The sequence below is a fragment of the Chelonoidis abingdonii genome, chromosome 6, assembly GCF_003597395.2.
Source record: "Chelonoidis abingdonii isolate Lonesome George chromosome 6, CheloAbing_2.0, whole genome shotgun sequence".
NCBI lineage: Eukaryota > Metazoa > Chordata > Testudines > Testudinidae > Chelonoidis > Chelonoidis abingdonii.
Window position 1 is genome coordinate 27,284,328 of NC_133774.1, and position 18,477 is coordinate 27,302,804.

The window sequence follows — 18,477 nt, forward strand, 5'->3', positions numbered from 1 at the left end:
GTTCTGGCTATGGAATGAGTATCGTTAACATCAGGAGATTGGAGAAAGCACCAGAGCCACATGAATTGTGTACTCTAGTGGCCTTCCACTACCATCCATGTCTAGGGAGGCCAGATGTCCCACTCAGGACATACCACAGTCAAGACGTTTCAACACATCTTCCACTGGCTCCAATGGTACTGCCGTTGGAACCGGTGTCCTCGGAGGATTCGGATGGAACACGAGGGCTGCTGATTCCCTACCGCCACTACAAGTATCCCAAAAGACCACTGGCATCATGGCATTACCCTCCTTCACAACAGCAGAGGAGCCACTGGTTTCCCACATCATGAGGCCCTCCACAGCACCCAATTGGCGCACCTGTTCTGTTCTGCTGGCCCTGTTGGGGAACAATACTCATCTATAGAACCCACCTATTTCGAAAGGGAGGCTTCACCTCTTTCTCCCTCTAGGGCATCTTTGAGCAGATGCTCTGAACTGGGTATGGAGGAAGAACAGTTCAGTCCATTTCTGGTGGTACTGCCAGAGCAAGTGTGTGTTTCATTGTCCTGTCCAGATGCTGGCTTTATTTATAGTATTTACTCAATATTGGCATTAAGCTGACTAGTTATTAGTTCTTGAGGTCATCTTTTTTGTCCATTTTCAAGACAGTGGCTGGGATTTTTCAAAATCACCTAAGCAAGTTAGGTGCCCAGTCCCCATTTAATTTCAGTGGAATTTGGGTGTCTAACTTCTCTTGGCCCTTTGAAAATCCCAGCCTGTAACTACTCGCTTTATTTCTTTCCCAATTCTCTGGTTACTTCTTGTACTTGTTGAGAGTGATAGCTAGTGACTGCATTTCTTCTGTTACTGCATGGGGTCTTACTGCAGTATACATGGACCATCTGAAAACCCCAGAGAGCTGGCTGGTCACATGGTTTTGCATTCTCCTCTATATTTTCATCTGCATTAAAAGACACCTTCATATACATTAAAAGCAAGACTTTCAAAAATGGGTGCCTAAAATTAAGCTCCAGGTCCATATTTTGGTGCCTGAACAATTGAACTGATTTTCAAAAGTGCTGAGCACCTCTCAGTTTCAGAGACACTAATGGGAGCTAAATATTTGACACTTTTTACAATCAGGCCAGTTGTTTTGGTGCTGAAATATAAACTTGGAGCCCAAAGTTAGACTGCCCATTTTTTCCAAATCTTGGTCTTGATACTTTCATAATATTACTTTTTCCCTACAGAAAACATCTCTGTAGCAACTGCAGCAGTTATGTGATTATGAATGCAAGTGGAGGTGGTTGGTGTAATCACTAATGAGGGCCACCAGATGAAATTAATAGGCAGCAAGTTTAAAACAAACAAAAGGAAGTATTTCTTCACACAACGCACAGCCAATCTGTGGAACTCTTTGCCAGAGGATATTGTGAAGGCCAAGACTATAACAGGGTTCAAAAAAGAACTAGATAAATTGATGGAGGATAGGTCTATCAGTGGCTATTAGCCAGGATGGGCAGGAATGGTGTCGCTATCCTCTCTTTGCCAGAAGCTGGGAATGGGCAATAGGGGATGGATCCACTTGATGATTACCTGTTCTGTTCATTTCCTCTGGGGCACCTGGCATTGACCATTGTCAGAAGACAGGATACTGGGCTAGATGGACCTTTGGTCTGACCCAGTATGGCCGTTCTTATGTTCTTAAGGTACTAAAAGGAGTAAGGAGAAACAAATCAAAACAGATTATAATATTGCACCAGGACAGCACCTCTTACAAGTCACACATTAAGGCACGTGGACAACAGAAAGCCAATTCAGGCATCAGGAAGTTAATAGGGAGTAATAGGGAGTGAGAAAAGACAAAGACAATGGAACATGACTCCGTTAACATTTTGAACATTGTCTTATCACTGAGGTAGATAGTATTATGTTTGTTAAACTTTGAGAATGAGCTATGCTTGCTGCCCTACCCCTTAATTCTTTTAATTGTAGTGCTTTGGTCCTAGATATCCCCCATTCAAATGTAATATTTATTTTGTTAAATAGTTCAATTTTTTGCCTCCACAAAGTGCTTTTCAGGGCTTCTTAGAAACAACTTGGATAACTTTATATGCGTCATGAAATCCTCCTCCTTATATGATGATTGTTACAAATGTAACATACATTGAAGTACAAATTATTGGAACGATCCAGTGTGTTGCAGTTTATATTAAATCTTAATCATCTCCTGTCTGTAATAGCTTTTGAAATCAGAAGAAGATGCCTCATATAAACCTGTGAAGAAAGCCTGTACTCAGCTTGTTGATAATCTGGTTGAGCACATTCTTAAATATGAGGAATCTCTAGCAGGTAATGTAATTACTTACAATCTAATAGTATTAATATATTTTTTGTTATTACATATATGAATTCAGACACTGTTTGTAAAAATCTATGGTTCTGTTTAAAAAAGGACAGTAGTGGATAGGACAAGGATTGTCTCAAGACCAAGGACGACTCTAGGTATTTTGTAAAAGCAGCAAAGAATCCTGTGGCACCTTATAGACTAACAGACATTTTGGAGCATGAGCTTTCATGGGTGAATACCCACTTCGTTGGATGCATGGATGTATTCACCCACAAAAGCTCATGCTCCAAAACGTCTGTTAGTCCATAAGGTGCCACAGGATTCTTTGCTGCTTTTACAGATCCAGACTAACACGGCTACCCCTCTGATTCTAGGTATTTTGCCACCCCAAGCACAGCAGGCAGGCTGCCTTTGGCGGCTTGCCTGCGGGAGGTCCCCGGTCCCACGGATTCAGCAGCACGCCTGCGGGAGGTCCGCCGAAGCCACGGGGCCAGCGAACCCTCTGCAGACATGCCACCAAAGGCAACCTGCCTGCCGCCCTCGCGGTGACCGGCAGAGCACCCCCCGTGGCTTGCCACCCCAGGCACGCGCTTGGTGTGCTGGTGCCTGGAGCCGCCATTGCTCAAGACATTTAAATTAAAGCTTCCTTTGTTATGATTAAATTGAACTTTTAACTACTATTACAGTAAATCTTACTCTTATCACTTGAAAAGGATGCTGCTTGAAAACATTATTTTTCCTTCATTAAAATTGTTCTGATGCTATTGTTTTCTGGTTCTATCACCCTGATGAAATATAGAATGTTGTTATAAGACATAACAATAACATGGCAGGAAGTTTAAGCTGGATAAATTCAAATTAGAAATAAGGCAGAATTTTTTAATAGCAAGAGGGATTATCTGATTGAACAAACTATCAAGGGAAAAGGTGGCTTCTCCAACTCCTTATGTCTTCAAATCAAGACTGGATGCCTTTCTGGAAGATATATTTTAGTGAAACACAATTTATTAGGCTCATTATAGGAATAATTGGGAGGAATTTAATTACCTGTGATATACCAGAGGTCAGACTAGATGATATAAAGATACCTTCTGGTCTTAAATTCTGAATCTGTGATGTGCAGAACAGTATAAATTACCACAGGTTATTTTTTCATCCACACATGATTGTGATGATAAATCCATTTTTAGCATCTTTTTACCAAGCAGAATACCTCATAGGTCAAAGATTTTAAGAAATATCTTTGCTCTTGTGGTCATTTAGAGCTCCTAAATCTTTGAGTAGATAACTCCCATTTGGGAAAAATGGTAACTTTGAGTTTCACATTTTGTGTGAAAGAGAGGTTAAGTAAATTTTGTGTGCATTTCTGTTGGACATATATTGTAGATATACACTTTAAATACTAGGCTTTATCTTTAAAAGAATTTTAAAATTTATAAATTTCATTTGTTGTTTTTTCATGAAGGGTATAATTATAGCTTGTGACAAAATTACCTAATATGTATATTGAAGTTCAACTGCCAGCTTTTGATACAGCTTGAAATAGTAAGAAGCTTTGCTTTGTTAGAGTAATAGGGAATGTTTGGATTATTTACAGACTAGCTGTAGATGTTGCTACACATACTTCATTTAGGTTGTTTTATCTCTCATTAAGTGATAGCCTGGTCTATTGGATTGAGTCAGTGCCTCTTGGGTTCTATTCCCAACTTTGACTTGCTGTGTGATCTTGGACAAATGACATCATCTCCCTGTGCTTCCATTTCCCTTTATCTAAAATGGGGATTTTAATGTTATTTAATCTCTCTGTCTGTTGAATAATGTTGTTAAAGGCTTTTGATTTATGTAAAGCACTATATTTGTTGTTAGTAATAGTGCTATTATTCCTTGACAGGAAACTTGGTTAAACTGGATGTAAAGCTGTAAATACATATCAATAGCTTAAAGGGATGGGAGAAATCCTTAGTAGAACGTTATAGTTCTTAAAAGCATTTCCTCACAGACATTGAAAATATGGAAATACAGCAACCTACAAGCTATACAAGTAACTTTAACTCTGCCTCTTTGTCCCACAATCCTGTCCAGATGAGGAAGGTACATCTTTAACATATTAACTAGCTGTGGATTTTAATTCAATTAATGCTTTGGTTTTCCCATAGCCCCTTTCAGCTTGCAGACACTGTAAACTATATCCACTGTGGTTTACACAGCAGAGTATGCATATCATAATCACAAATGCTATATAGGACTAGATTCTCATTGCATTGAGACCCCTGTACACTACTCTGGAAGTTTACACTACTTTGGTTGCTTTAAGGGCCATTTACACTGCCAAAGCAATATGAAAGAGCCTTAGTGGAAATGAGAATCAGCGTATGGGGTAAGATTTCCACAGCTGTAAAAAGCCAGATAGAAAAGGGCTGAAAGGTTTGCATAATTCTAAATGTTGTACAAAGGAATTACTATGATTATGAAGGGATGGGAGATGCTTTGTATTTATACAAATGTAATAATACTTTCCTTTTATAACAGTGCGTTTGATTCAATAATCTCATTGTACATTACAAACAGTAATTTAGTGTCACAACCTATTAATTAGGTATGTTTTATTATCTATACTTAACAACAGATGCGAAAACATAGGGGCAGAGAGATTAAGCTGTTTGCTCAGGGTCACATAGTATGTGTCAAAGTTTAGATTAAAATGCATGTCATATGAATCACAAAATTTTTTCCAATCTTCCCATCACCCACCCACCTTTCCCCTTCTTTTCCTATACAGAAGATCTTGATGTTGATGTCTTGGTGAGGAAAGTAGACTGTAGAACATAGTGTTTGCAACGTGCTTTGAGAGCCTTGAATGAAAGTTTTTATATACAGGTCCACAAGACAGAACTTGGGGGAGAAATCAAATCAGTATCTTAGATGTCTGTAAACTAATTTGAGAAGTATGGAGAATAAGCAGGAAGAGCTTGAAATGCTAGTAAATAAACACAACTGTGACATAGTTGGCATCACAGAGACTTGATGGGATAAGACGCATGACTGGAATATTGGTATAGAATGGTACAGCTTGCTCAGGAAGGATAGGCCAGAGGGAAGGGAGGAGATGTTGCCTTATATATTAAAAATATATACACTTGGACTGAGGTTGAGATGGAAATAGGAGACAGACTTGTTGAAAGTCTCTGGGTAATGATAAATGTCATGATAGGGGTCTACCATAGACCATCTAACCAAGAAGAAGAGCTGGATGAGGTTTTTTTTAAACAACTAACAAAATCATCCAAAGCACAGGGCTTGGTCATGATAGGGGACTTTAACTATTCAAACATATGTTGGAAAAATAACACCGCAGGGCACAGATTATCCAACAGATTCTTGGAATATATTGGAGACAGTTTTTATTTCGAAGGTGGAGAAAGCTACTAGGGGAGAGGCTGTTCTAGATTTGATTTTGACAAATAGGGAGGAACTGGTTGAAAATTTGGAAGTGGAAGGTAGCTTGGGTGAATGTGATCATAAAATGATGGAGTTCATGATTCAAAGGAATGGTAGGAGGGAGAACAGCAAAATGAAGACAATGGATTTAAAGAAGGCAGTCTTTAGCAAACTCAGCGAGTTGGTAGGTAAGATCCCATGAGAAGCAAGTTGAATGGGAAAAACAATTTAAGACAGTTGACAGTTTTTCAAAGAGATGTTAAGGGCACAAGAGCAAACTATCCCACTGCATAGGTAAGATAAGAAGTATGACAAGAGACCACCCTGGCTTAACCAGGAGATTTTCAATGGTCTACAAATCAAAAAAGAGTCGTACAAAAGGTAGAAGCTAGGTCAAATTACAAAAGATGAATATAAACAAATAACACAAATATGTATTAGAAATTAGAAAGGCCAAGGCACAAAATGAGATCAAACTAGCTAGACACAAAGGGTAACAAGAAAACATTCTTCAAATACATTAGAAGCAAGAGGAAGGCCAAGGACAGGGTAGGCCCATTAGTGATGGGAGGTGGGGAGAAAAACAATAACAGAACATGTGGAAATGGCAGAGGTGCTTAATGACTTCTTTGTTTCGGTTTTCACCAAGAAGGTTGATAGTGATTGAATGTCTAACACAGAATATGGAAGGGACCTCAGGAGGTCATCTTGTGCAACTTCCTCCTCAAAGCAGGACCCATCCCCAGACAGATTTTTGCCCCAGATCCCTAAATGGCCCCCTCAAGGATTGAGCTCACAACCCTGGGTTTAGCAGGCCAATGCTCAAACCACTGAGCTATCCCTCCTCTTATCTTTGAAAAGTCATGGAAGAGATGGGAGAGATTCCAGAAGACTGGAAAAGGGCAAATATAGTGCCCATCTATAAAAAGGGAAATAAGGACAACCCAGGGAATTACAGACCAGTCAGCTTAACTTTGTACTGTACCCGGAAAGATAATGGAGCAAATAATTTAAGCAATCAATTTGCAAACATCTAGAAGATAATAAGGTGATAAGTAACAGTCAGCATGGATTTGTCAAGAACAAATCATGTGTCAAACCAACCTGATAGCTTTCTTTGACAGGGTAACAAGCCTTGTGGATAGGGGGGAAGTGGTAGATGTGGTATATCTTGACTTTAGTAAAGCTTTTGATACTGTCTCACATGACCTTCTCATAAACAAACTAGGGAAATGCAACCTAGATGGAGCTACTATAAGGTGGTGCAAACTGGTTGGAAAACCATTCCCAGAGAGTAGTTATCAGTGGTTCACAGTCATGCTGGAAGGGCATAATGAGTGGGGGTCCTGCAGGGATCAGTTCTGGGTCGGTTCTGTTCAATATCTTCATCAATGATTTAGATAATGGCATAGAGAGTACACTTATAAAGTTTGCGGATGATACCAAGCTGGGAGGGGTTGCAAGTGCTTTGGAGGATAGGATTAAAATTCAAAATGATCTGGACAAACTGGAGAAATGGTCTGAAGTAAATAGGATGAAATTCAATAAGGACAAATGCAAAGTACTCCACTTAGGAAGGAACAATCAGTTGCACACATACAAAATGGGAAATGACTGCCTAGGAAGGAGTACTGTGGAAAGGGATCTGGGGGTCATAGTGGACCACAAGCTAAATATGAGTCAACAGTGTAACACTGTTGCAAAAAAAAAACATCATTCTGGGATGTATTAGCAGGAGTGTTGTAAGCAAGTCCAGAGAAGAGAAACAAAAATGATTAAAGGTCTATAGAACATGTAACCTAGGAGGGAAGATTGAAAAAATTGGCTTTGTTTAGTCTGGAAAAGAGAAGACTGAGTATGGACGTAACAGTTTTCAAGTACATAAAAGGTTGTTACAAGGAGGAGGGAGGGAGAAGAATTGTTCTTCTTAACTTCTGAGGATAGGACAAGAAGCAATGGGCTTAAATTGCAGCAAGGGAAGTTTAGGTTGGACATTAGGAAAAACTTCCTGTCATGGTGGGTTAAGCACTGGAATAAATTGCCTAGGGAGGCTGTGGAATCTCCATCATTTTTAAGAGCAGGTTGGACAAACACCTGTCAGGGCTGGGTCTAGATAATACTTAGTCCTGCCATGAGTGCAGGGGACTGGACTAGGTGACCTCTTGAGTTCCTTTCCAGTCTATGATTCTATCAGATGGCTGAACTGGGAGTAGTTGCTGCCTTCCTCCCCTCTCATCAATCCACATTCTCTAAGACTTGACAGACTGAACTGCTTCAACATAGAAGCAAAGCAGCTATTTATAAAGTGCAAGGGGATTGCAAAGTACAGAAATTAAAAAGTTTACAAGGGACCTCACAATCTACTGAAGTTCAAATCCAATAGCAAAAACTTCCAAAATTAATCATCAGCTTTCCCAAAAATGCTCAAAGGAACGCTCATGTTCACTAGCTAATCTCATTAACCAAGCTACATTTTGTGGAAACTTCTCAATGACCTAAAACAAAACAAATTATTTCATATTAGGAAAGTTTTTGTTATGAGTCCAAGTTTTGTTTGCATTATTCTGTTTTACATTCATTACAGAATCATTGGCTGAGCCTGTGGCCTGGAAAAATAAGTGGTTTAAAAATTAATGAAAACTTCAAAGGAGCTTTATTTATTATTTTGCATATTTTCTTGATAATGTGCTTATATTTTTGTCTGCTAATGCAAGTTTTCTTACCTAATGAGGAATTTATATGCCATTTTTTCAAAGATACATTATCAGTGAAAGTGATTTTTATATGCTGTGTTTATTTACTATCCAGTTTTTTTTATTGACAGAACTGTCCTTGAATTGAATATACTTAATGTATTTTCTAATTTTTGCAGACTCTGACAACAAGGGTGTGAATTCTGGTCGCTTGGTAGCTTGCATAACCACTTTGTTCTTATTCAGCAAAATCAGGCCCCAGCTAATGGTCAAACATGCCATGACCATGCAGCCATACCTTACCACTAAATGTAGTGTAAGTATAGGAAACTAAAGTCTTCTTTCATCTAAATAATTATGGAACTCAAGGGTTATCTTAAATGCATGATGAAATTGAGGGTGGGAGTGTAAAAAACAGCAATAATAATTCCATTACATAGCTGTTTTCAGTCCTGAAGGTATGAGAACCTTTTGTAATCCATAGATCTCTAATAGGAGTGGGTTGGGTTTTTTTCAAAAGTATTGGACGCAGAGAAACATCTGCCTTCAAGGTTTCTTACTTTCTTCTCAAAGGATGAACTGCAAAGGTTTTGTTAAAAATTAAAAACGTGCTTATTAAGGTCTAAAAATGAAAATAAGTAGAAGAGTGTTATATTTTAAATGTATTTAACCTTTATTTTAATAATATTTACTTCCTGGTTTTGTACACTCCTCAGCAGAAAATTACCCATGTGCCATTATGGTATGACATTTCAAATAATCATCCAATTTTGCATAAGTATATTAATATTTAACGCAACTATTCCCCTGTAAAGTTCAACCCACTTATTCACCGTTTGCTCTATATTGGATAGCCGTTCAATTTTATGTATCTATCCTGTTAATTTCAATTTTTATCCTGCTTTTGATGTTTCCAATTACCACAAATACATAATCAAGCTTAATATTATAGTAACTGTTAGCTAGTTTCAATCATTTCACCTGTCATTTTTTTTCCTCATAACTAAAAATCCCAATTTTGTGAGTTTTTCATATATAAATTCCATTCCCTTTCTTTACTTTACATTTACATTGCTGCTTATGGTAGCAAGTTGGCAAGGAACCCATTGTTAATGTTGCTGTTTGTATAAGGTTTTGTGTGAACTACTAGGGTGAATTCCTGGCCCCTTTTGGAGTAAATGGTAGTTCTGTCACTGACATCAGAATTTCACTTCTGGTCTTTTGATCTGAGAAATCCTGTCATCATCTTAATCGGCAGTTAAGGTCTCTTCCCATTCACCTGCCTGTGGATGGAGGACATCATAATAGTAAGGCTGTCATCTAGCAGTATCTGCAAAGTACTTTTGGTGTTGTATGATGAGATGTCTCTTCTGATTGAATAGTATATCAAGCTGACCTGAGTGGGGTGGAGGGGATTTAAATGCTGCAACATCTACTTAGTGGACTACACAAGCTTCAGTTATGCAGCTTGAGGTGAATCCTAAAATCATTTAGCTGGTAATTATAGCGTATCCCATTGTGATTAATGGGATGCAAATTGGGAAATTGTAACTTGTAGTGTCAAAGGGTTAACAAAAGACTTCAGTGAATATGAAGTAAACTGGCAATCAGTACTTGCTTTGAGAATATCTTCTCTAGATTCCTCAGCTGTGGTATGTGAACTACTTTAGGCCCACTAGCTAGTAATGGTTCATCAGATCAAGTTTTTTAAGTCATGGATTCTGAAATGTCCTATACTTGTAGTTAAATCACATTCAGCCCCAGTTAATCTTCACCTGTTGCTAGTACCTGGTATCAGCAATGGGTCATTCTCTAGGACAGTGGCTCTCAACCTTTCCAGACTACTGTATGTATCCCTTTCAGGAATCTGATTTGTCTTGCGTACCCCCAGGTTTCAGCTCACTTAAAAACTACTTGCTTACAAAATCAGACATAAAAATACAGAAGTATCACAGCACACTATTAATGAAAAATTGCTTACTTTCTCATTTTTATCATATAATTATAAAATAAATCAATTGGAATATAAATATTGTACTTACGTTTCAGTGTGTAGTATATAAAGCAATATAAAACAAGTAATTGTCTATATGAAATTTTAGTTTGTACTGACTTCTCCGGTGCTTTTTATATAGACTGTTGTAAAGCGAGGCAAATATCTAGATGAGTTGATGTACCTCTGGAAGACCTCTACATACCCCTAGGGGTACACATACACCTTGTTGAGAACCACTGCTCTAGGGAAGACAAGCCAGAAGAGTTCAAAGGTTCATTCTAGGGCTTCAAAGGAATAGTCAGAATCCAAAGTCCTACTCGGCCTGTGTGGAATACTCCCAAGCTTCAAGATGAAGCAGCATCAGTTCTGATGTATCATTTTTGAGTATCTTGGTACACTCAACCTCAAACTTCTTCTCTTTTCAGTGCTGAAATAAATTAGGTTGCATTCCTAGCCTATCATGCTGACCATGTTACCTTCTCCTGGAGTCCCTGTTCAGGTTCCTCCTCCTTCATTGTATATAATGCAAGCTTCTTTGTTTGTCCTTTTAAAGTCCCTACTAACTAAAGTTTCTGCTGACTACTTTTTGAAAACCTATGGAACTTTTTAAACAGAGAAAACAATAAGAAGCTGTTTAATACTTTGCTGAGTAGCTTTAAATAACATTTTTTAATTTACCTACTCTTCTCCCTTAAAACCAAACCCTCCCACTTGTTCTTTCTCATTCTCCTTTGATATTTCCCCTCCAGTCCCCCTAGATCTTTACTGTTCCCATACCATCCTATAAGTGGCTGGAAGGGAGAACCTCTTTGCAACATAAAGAGGGTCCAGAGCCGTTTCCCTCCACCCCCTGCAGCCACTCTAGAGAACTTAAGTGATACAGAGGGATTTACACGGACCCTGTGTCTGGGGGTGATTATTATCAATTTCAAATATATTAAATCCGTGTCAGTTATCAAAATGTTACATTTTATTAAACTGTATATACCTGTGTATTAAGGTATATAGGTATGTACCTTTTTCACTATATGTTATCAAATATTTAAATTCAGAAAACCTAGTTACTCTGTATTTCCTCCTATGTGTAGAATTAAAATTAAGCTGCAGTTTTCCTGTTATGTTTAAGATATATCATGAAATGTTGTGTAATAATTAATTGCAAAATAATTACCAAAGACAATATTAAGACTATTTTAACCATAAAATAAAACTTACCTTTCACATCAATAACTTTTATTTCACCTGGACTCACGTATTTCCTAGTGAAAAAGTATTGGAGTAGTAATTAGAGATAACAGTTTAAATTTGATTATCATAGCAAAGCAATACTTTTGAACTTGGTAACAAATTTAAATTGTTATCTTTAAACCCTTAGCCAAACTTTTTCTACCGGGAAGTGCTATAGCATACCTAAAACATACTTCAGAGAAAAGTTAGATCCTTGAATATCAGTGTATACTTTCATTGAAAAACTGAAATTTATTAAGTTATTCTCAAACCTGAAATAAAATTGGAAATACTTAGCTCTTATATAGGGAAAATGGTGAAAATGTTTAATCATTGTAAATGTTATTCTTACAGACCCAAAATGATTTCATGGTGATCTGCAATGTTGCAAAAATCTTAGAGCTGGTGGTGCCATTGATGGAGCATCCAAGTGAGACCTTCCTTGCCACTATTGAGGAAGATCTCATGAAACTTATAATCAAATATGGCATGACGGTAAGATTTAATTTCTACTTTTTATATTAATTTAATGTTTTTGGTTCAGTTTGATATGGAATATGTAGATGTTATTTAAAATGAACACATGAACATTTCTTCCCTATTAGTGTTTGAAAGGCAGTTATGAAAAACTGGCTATCCCTGTGAACATTCTTGATCTACGGGAGTTTGTGTATTTATTATTACACTTTAGTTGTTATGTACTTCGTCTGAGATTTTCAAAATAGTCTTGAAGAGTTAGACCTTTATCTTCCATTAGTTTTAAATGAATAATATGTTTTTATATCTCTAGATTGCTTTGAAAAATCTCTATCTTGACTTCTAAATAAATGGTTATAAATATTTTCTGTCTTATTTTCAGGTAGTGCAGCACTGTGTGAGCTGTCTTGGGGCTGTTGTAAACAAGGTTACTCAAAATTATAAATTTGTATGGGCCTGTTTTAATAGATACTATGGTAAGTTAAATATCAGAGCGTATATTATTAAACAATTTTATGTTATGCTTGTCATTTCAGGAGTGCAGTATTTGCTATGATTAAATCTTTTCTCTTATTTTAGGTGCACTTTCAAAATTAAAAAGTCAACACCAAGAAGACCCAAACAGTACTATACTTACAGCCAATAAACCAGCACTCCTTAGATCTCTTTTCACTGTTGGAGCACTGTGTCGCCATTTTGATTTTGATCAGGAAGATTTTAAAGGCAACAGTAAGGTAAAATACACCGTGTTTACCTTCTCAGTGTCTTGTGTTTAAAACGGTAAAGTTAAAAAAGTTAACTTGTAAATAGAACAGAATAGGTTTGGTAATTTGAAACAATGAAGTAGTCTTCACAGTGAAACTTGACTGTACTTGTAATGTGCAACAATTTTATTTTATTTTGAGAAAGCTCTGGTGTCAGTGATGTATGTTTCACTTTGCAATTAGGTTTTTAAGATTGTTTTAAGTAGAATCTAAAAATTAGCTGTTGCTTTTTAAGTCATCAATATTTTTTGTTTTGATTTGGCCAGGTTAACATTAAGGATAAAGTCCTTGAACTGCTGATGTATTTTACAAAACATTCAGATGAAGAGGTACAAACAAAAGCTATAATTGGTTTAGGTAAGAATTACCAAGGTTTTTTGTTTTTAATTGAATCAGTAATTATGCATCTCAAGGGATAGTATGTTTAGTTTGGGTTATTTTTCCAAGAAGTTGGTTCATTTAAAAAGCTTTGGCATCTTTTTTTAAGGGATATGTACCTAATTAATATTATCTGCAAGTTTTGGTTGCTTTTTTTTTTTAATTTTAATTTTTTTATTCATAGAGATCTTAAATATACTTCCCTGCATGTCTGAAGATATTTGAACATAGTCTGTAGCAAATTGGTCAAAAAGGGTCTCTTTTCTCTTTTGTGTGAAAAATACATTTTGACAATGTATGCCTTCCGTGTGTGTGTGTATGTATAATTCTTTACAATCTTCAAAAGTATCAGATTTCTAAACTAATGGTACCATCATTTTTCAAAATGGAAGTAGTTTATAATCTGCTGCTACTTGAGTTTCACACTCCCAAGGCATGAAGTTCAAAGGATTATTAGCAAGCCAAAAACATCTGGGAAAGTCTTAGGGATGCAACCATGGGTCAATCCTCAGCTGAAGTCAATGGCGTTATGACAGTTTACAACAGCTGAAGATTGTCCCCTTAGATGTCAATGGGCATTAACATACATAGGCCCTGACAGTTCCTTTCTGGATAATGGCCAGCAAGAAGTTTGCCACTTCTTGCAAGTTTTGACTTGCCTACAAGGGTCTGAGGCTTTCTCCTCCAGATGTGTACTTCCATAGAAGTATGGAAATCTTAAATCCTTACTAGCAGACCAAACATAACCTCTTAGGAGCACTGCTTTATATAGAGCTGTGTTAATCTTAAAGACACCCAAATAATTTATTTTCAGGCGGAGGCAGACCAAAGGTGAACTAATTCTTAAAAGAAAATTGTGAGATAGCAAATTGTCCCTCTCTCCCATCTGAAACATTTGGATTTAATAAGTGGTAAGGAAAATTTATTAGGGAAGATGAGAAGAATTTTCTGAGGGAATTGTGGGTTGTAGACCCATTTAAATCAGTGAGTGAAGGAAGGAAAGTTATATATCAAAAATACTTCTTTAAATTTAAAATCTCTTTTTAAAAGTAATCAGATTAGCTTAGGAAAGATCAGGTAACAAAACTTCAGTGCACATTCATGCAGATAATAATTATCCCTACTAAAGGCCATCCTTAACTCTTTCGCTTTCCCTTTTTTCCCACCCATTGGATGAACTGAGCTCTTTCTTGAACTAAGTCTTTTCCTGCACTAACTTTTCGAGGTGCAAGAGACCAGCTTTATAGAACCTTGATTCCCTTGGCTTCAGCCAGTCAGCCCCCTCCACTGTTTCATGCTGGGTTTTTCCATATACTTTTCTTCTTCTGTTATTTCCGTTTCCTTTTAATTCCTTTTTTGTTTTGCACTTTGTCGTTTTTACTCATTAAAGATCTTTACCACCTGTGGCCAGAAAGAAGTAAAGGGATATTCAATATCTGCCTCTCCTGCAAAGCACAGACCAACAAGAGTTAGGACAAATAAACAAAGTAATGGTCTCATATATAGCAGATTTCCCAGTCTTCTCAAAGGAGAGCTCCATCCCTGTCAGTTGTGGTGCTGTGTGAGGCTATAAATCAGCAGTACTCCAAACCCACTTATGTTATCTCAGATAATAATTGGGGAGGGCGGTGAAGAGTAACGGGAAGAAAAGAAAAAAAACCACAACTGATTAAAAGAGACTAGTTCTCTACGTTTTGGGGAGGGGGAAGGAAAACAAGTAGTTCTTTTCCTTCATAATAGTTTTTAAGAAAGGGTTTTAGAGTCTGTATATGTCTGAGTCTCAGTGTTCCCACTGACATATTATTGAGCAAGACCATAGACCTCTATTATAGGAGGGACATGTATAATTTTTCCATTTTATAAATGGGATAAATGAGAGATTGATTGCATGAGGTCACTTCTAGCAGAGCTGAGAATAAAATTCATTTAGCCATGCTGCCTTTGAGAATTAATGTGCTGTGTATTTGACTGTGTAAGCACTAGATCATACTCCCCTTCAGAGCCTGGAATAGAATCAAGAAATCCTGATTCTCCAACATTCTTCTGTTGCGTTTCCAGTTTCTGAGTGATTCTTTGAATTTTATTTCATATATGTATGATGGAAGATTTTACTAGTTCACCTTGAAAAATTTAAGCACAGTAATTGCAAGGCAACCAAGTGGGATCTTTCTTATTTTTTTTCTTTCAGGATTTGCATTTATTCAACACCCAAGTCTAATGTTTGAGCAGGAGGTGAAGACTCTGTACAACAGCATTCTCTCTGATAAGAACAGCTCAGTAAACTTAAAAATCCAGGTGTTAAAAAATCTCCAAACCTATCTACAGGAGGAGGATACGCGTATGCAGCAGGCAGATAGAGAGTGTGAGTGATGAGCGCTATATTAAGGAAGCATTCAAAATGTAACTTTTGTTACATGAAAACAATCTTTTAATTTAACGGATTCATAAGGGGGTTTTGGGTCTAATTATTCATGAATACGTACGTTACCTTAGGTAAAGATTTCAGGAACATCTTTTATACACAGTCACACTGAGAAGTATAGAGTACAGAATTCTGTTCTTAACTTCAAGTTTTAAGTTGCTGGGAAAAAATCCAAAATGTGCAATGCTTAAATTCTTGTGGTTAAAATAATGAGTGCTTTGCTTTTTCTATTATCAAATTCTTCTCTGAAATTGTTAATTTTCAAGCATTCTAAAACAAGAAATCTTCAGGGCTATGTTATGGTACCACTCTGAAGCTTAAATATGTCATAAAGAATATGAGGAATAGTATGTAGAGTAGAATAAGTTAGTGGTTGCCCGAAGATCTTGACACAAACAATTGCTTTTGTTCCTTTCTACAGGGAAGAAAGTAGCAAAACAGGAGGATCTGAAAGAAATGGGTGATATTTCCTCAGGGATGAGCAGCTCCATCATGCAACTTTATCTCAAACAGGTTCTTGAGGCTTTCTTTCATGCACAATCCAGTGTACGCCACTTTGCTCTAAATGTCATTGCACTGACATTAAACCAGGGTCTTATCCATCCAGTTCAGGTATGTAATGTTAATGTGCTGTATTTCTTTTTTCTTTTACACAAAAGAATCTCAGAATTTCTCATGGCTGCTAGATAAACGTCCAGTATGTGTGTGTCATCCCCTCGGTCCCCCAAATCTGTTACAGTAGTTGCTTCTTTTGGGGATACTTCATTTGGAGAGGCTGTTTTTACATACAACTGATGTCTAGAATTCTTCTCTATTAAAAGGCCAACAGAGTTCCAAAGACTAACCCTTTGTTGGCTTAGAAATTAAATTTGAGTTTAATCGTTTTTAAGCAGCACTTATTAAATGCATGAGGGAGTGCACTGGTTTCTGTTTTATGGAATCAGACCCCAGTTAGCATTCAGGCATATTTACATCCATGGTCTTGTCTTCTTCAAATGCTACTCATTACATTCTTTTGCCAGCACCTTTCCCCACAAAACACTACATTGGATTGAAGTTTCAGAGCCAATGTTAGAGCTATCTGTAGTTTATTTTTAAGTAATTTTCTTCACCTGTGAATCTTAACTGGATAGTGTTTTTTATCTATTACAGTGAAAATCTATACAGGTGTGGCTAACAAGGAGAGACTAATTTACTTACCTGTATCCATAATCTCCCACAGATTCTTGCTTATCCTCCTTTTGTTTTGAAACAATTCTGGGTAAATATTGAGGAGATATGTCAAGTCTCAACTGGATAATTCCCAGACCAAATTCTGTAACAAATTTATTTGAGACCAATATATTTTAAATATATTAATAGCTTCCAAGTTTCAGGCTTGCCATGAGGCAAATTACTAGGCCCTATCCACACTCAGAAATTGAATGTGTGCTCAACAAATGTGTTTTCTAAATTTTTAAACACCACTTTTAACTCTGTTGTAAGCACCTGGTGTAGATAGACGCTGATATTTCAAAACATGTTAGCGAGTTGTGTTCAACCCTAAAGTCTCCTGGACCAAGGATTGACCATGAACTGTTAACGTGTTTTGAAACACTGCTGTTTTTGTCTATATAGGTGCTAAGTGGTGTTTAAAATACATCAAGAAATTGCTAAAAACACCTCATTTTTCTAGTATGGGGTCCTACAGTGTTGCCCAGTGGAAGAGAGATACTGGGAATACCACCTGTGTTCTGGCATAAATTTTCATTATTTAATATACTTGTGTCCTTGGATCATCTCCCCTCTTTATAACTTGTGCTCTTGCCTAAAAGAAGCCATCAAGCTATAAGTCGCATAAGGTGTCATATTCTAGTTGTTCAACTATTAACAATTTAACATAAATAATAATATATGAGCTAAATATATGAGATAAATATATGCATGCAGTAGTGCACATAGCCACATACACTTTTGATGTATAACGGTTTGTATATTTTCATTTATTTCTTTTCTAGTGTGTGCCATATTTAATTGCTATGGGCACAGATCCAGAGCCCTCTATGCGGAACAAAGCTGACCAGCAACTGGTGGAAATAGACAAAAAATATGCTGGATTCATTCATGTATGTAACTCTAACACTACATAACTTAAACAAAATGCTGATTCTCTGCTCTCTCAAGAGTCTAGAAATGTACAAGTCCAAACTGCAGGAACTGGAGAATATGGTTATGTTTATCTGTTTATTAATTCTGCCTGTGTTGGGGAATTGAGTTTTGACCTCTTCGTCTGAAACAATAGAGTTTGAAGGAGCAGTTTTGTCTCAGAGTTTCTGATTTAGAATATCAGAAATGGGAAGCATTCCTAGTTCTTAAAAATATTAAATGTTTCATTCAACCTTAAAACTCCCTTACTTATAATTGTTAGTAGTATCTTGCTCATTGAATATCACAGACCAAGTAACTGTGATTATCTGTTTGATCACAAGGAACAACTCTCCTAATCTTCAACAGAAAAAAGAAGAGAATGTCTGTCTTCTAAAAAAACATAGCAGTAGCAATGTAGTATTTATATACTGGGAAAATGTTATATGTTACATGTACTTGTTCTCTGTGGGGCACACCGGGGTTTTGGAAGCAGAGTTCGGGTAGAGGGGGCATAGGAAGGTGTTTGTAGTTAGGTATCGTGTCCTAGAAAGAAGAGGAGGCTAGGTGAGGGCACTTATTGTTGAGATATTACCATTCACTCTACCTGGCCTTCCAGATTAACT

General features: G+C 37.0%; 1 protein-coding gene across 4 annotated transcripts in view; it reads left to right on the plus strand.

The window, feature by feature from the left end:
- NIPBL (NIPBL cohesin loading factor) overlaps positions 1 to 18,477 on the plus strand; it is a 305,455-nt gene that overhangs the window by 275,587 nt on the left and 11,391 nt on the right. For all 4 annotated transcript variants that reach the window (XM_075066914.1, XM_075066915.1, XM_075066916.1 and 1 more), the window contains 9 exons: positions 2,226 to 2,334; positions 8,643 to 8,779; positions 12,041 to 12,181; positions 12,546 to 12,639; positions 12,743 to 12,897; positions 13,194 to 13,284; positions 15,494 to 15,667; positions 16,149 to 16,339; positions 17,725 to 17,832. In XM_075066914.1, the coding sequence (XP_074923015.1) occupies positions 2,226 to 2,334; positions 8,643 to 8,779; positions 12,041 to 12,181; positions 12,546 to 12,639; positions 12,743 to 12,897; positions 13,194 to 13,284; positions 15,494 to 15,667; positions 16,149 to 16,339; positions 17,725 to 17,832 (1,200 nt within the window). The remainder of the gene's footprint in view (positions 1 to 2,225; positions 2,335 to 8,642; positions 8,780 to 12,040; positions 12,182 to 12,545; positions 12,640 to 12,742; positions 12,898 to 13,193; positions 13,285 to 15,493; positions 15,668 to 16,148; positions 16,340 to 17,724; positions 17,833 to 18,477) is intronic.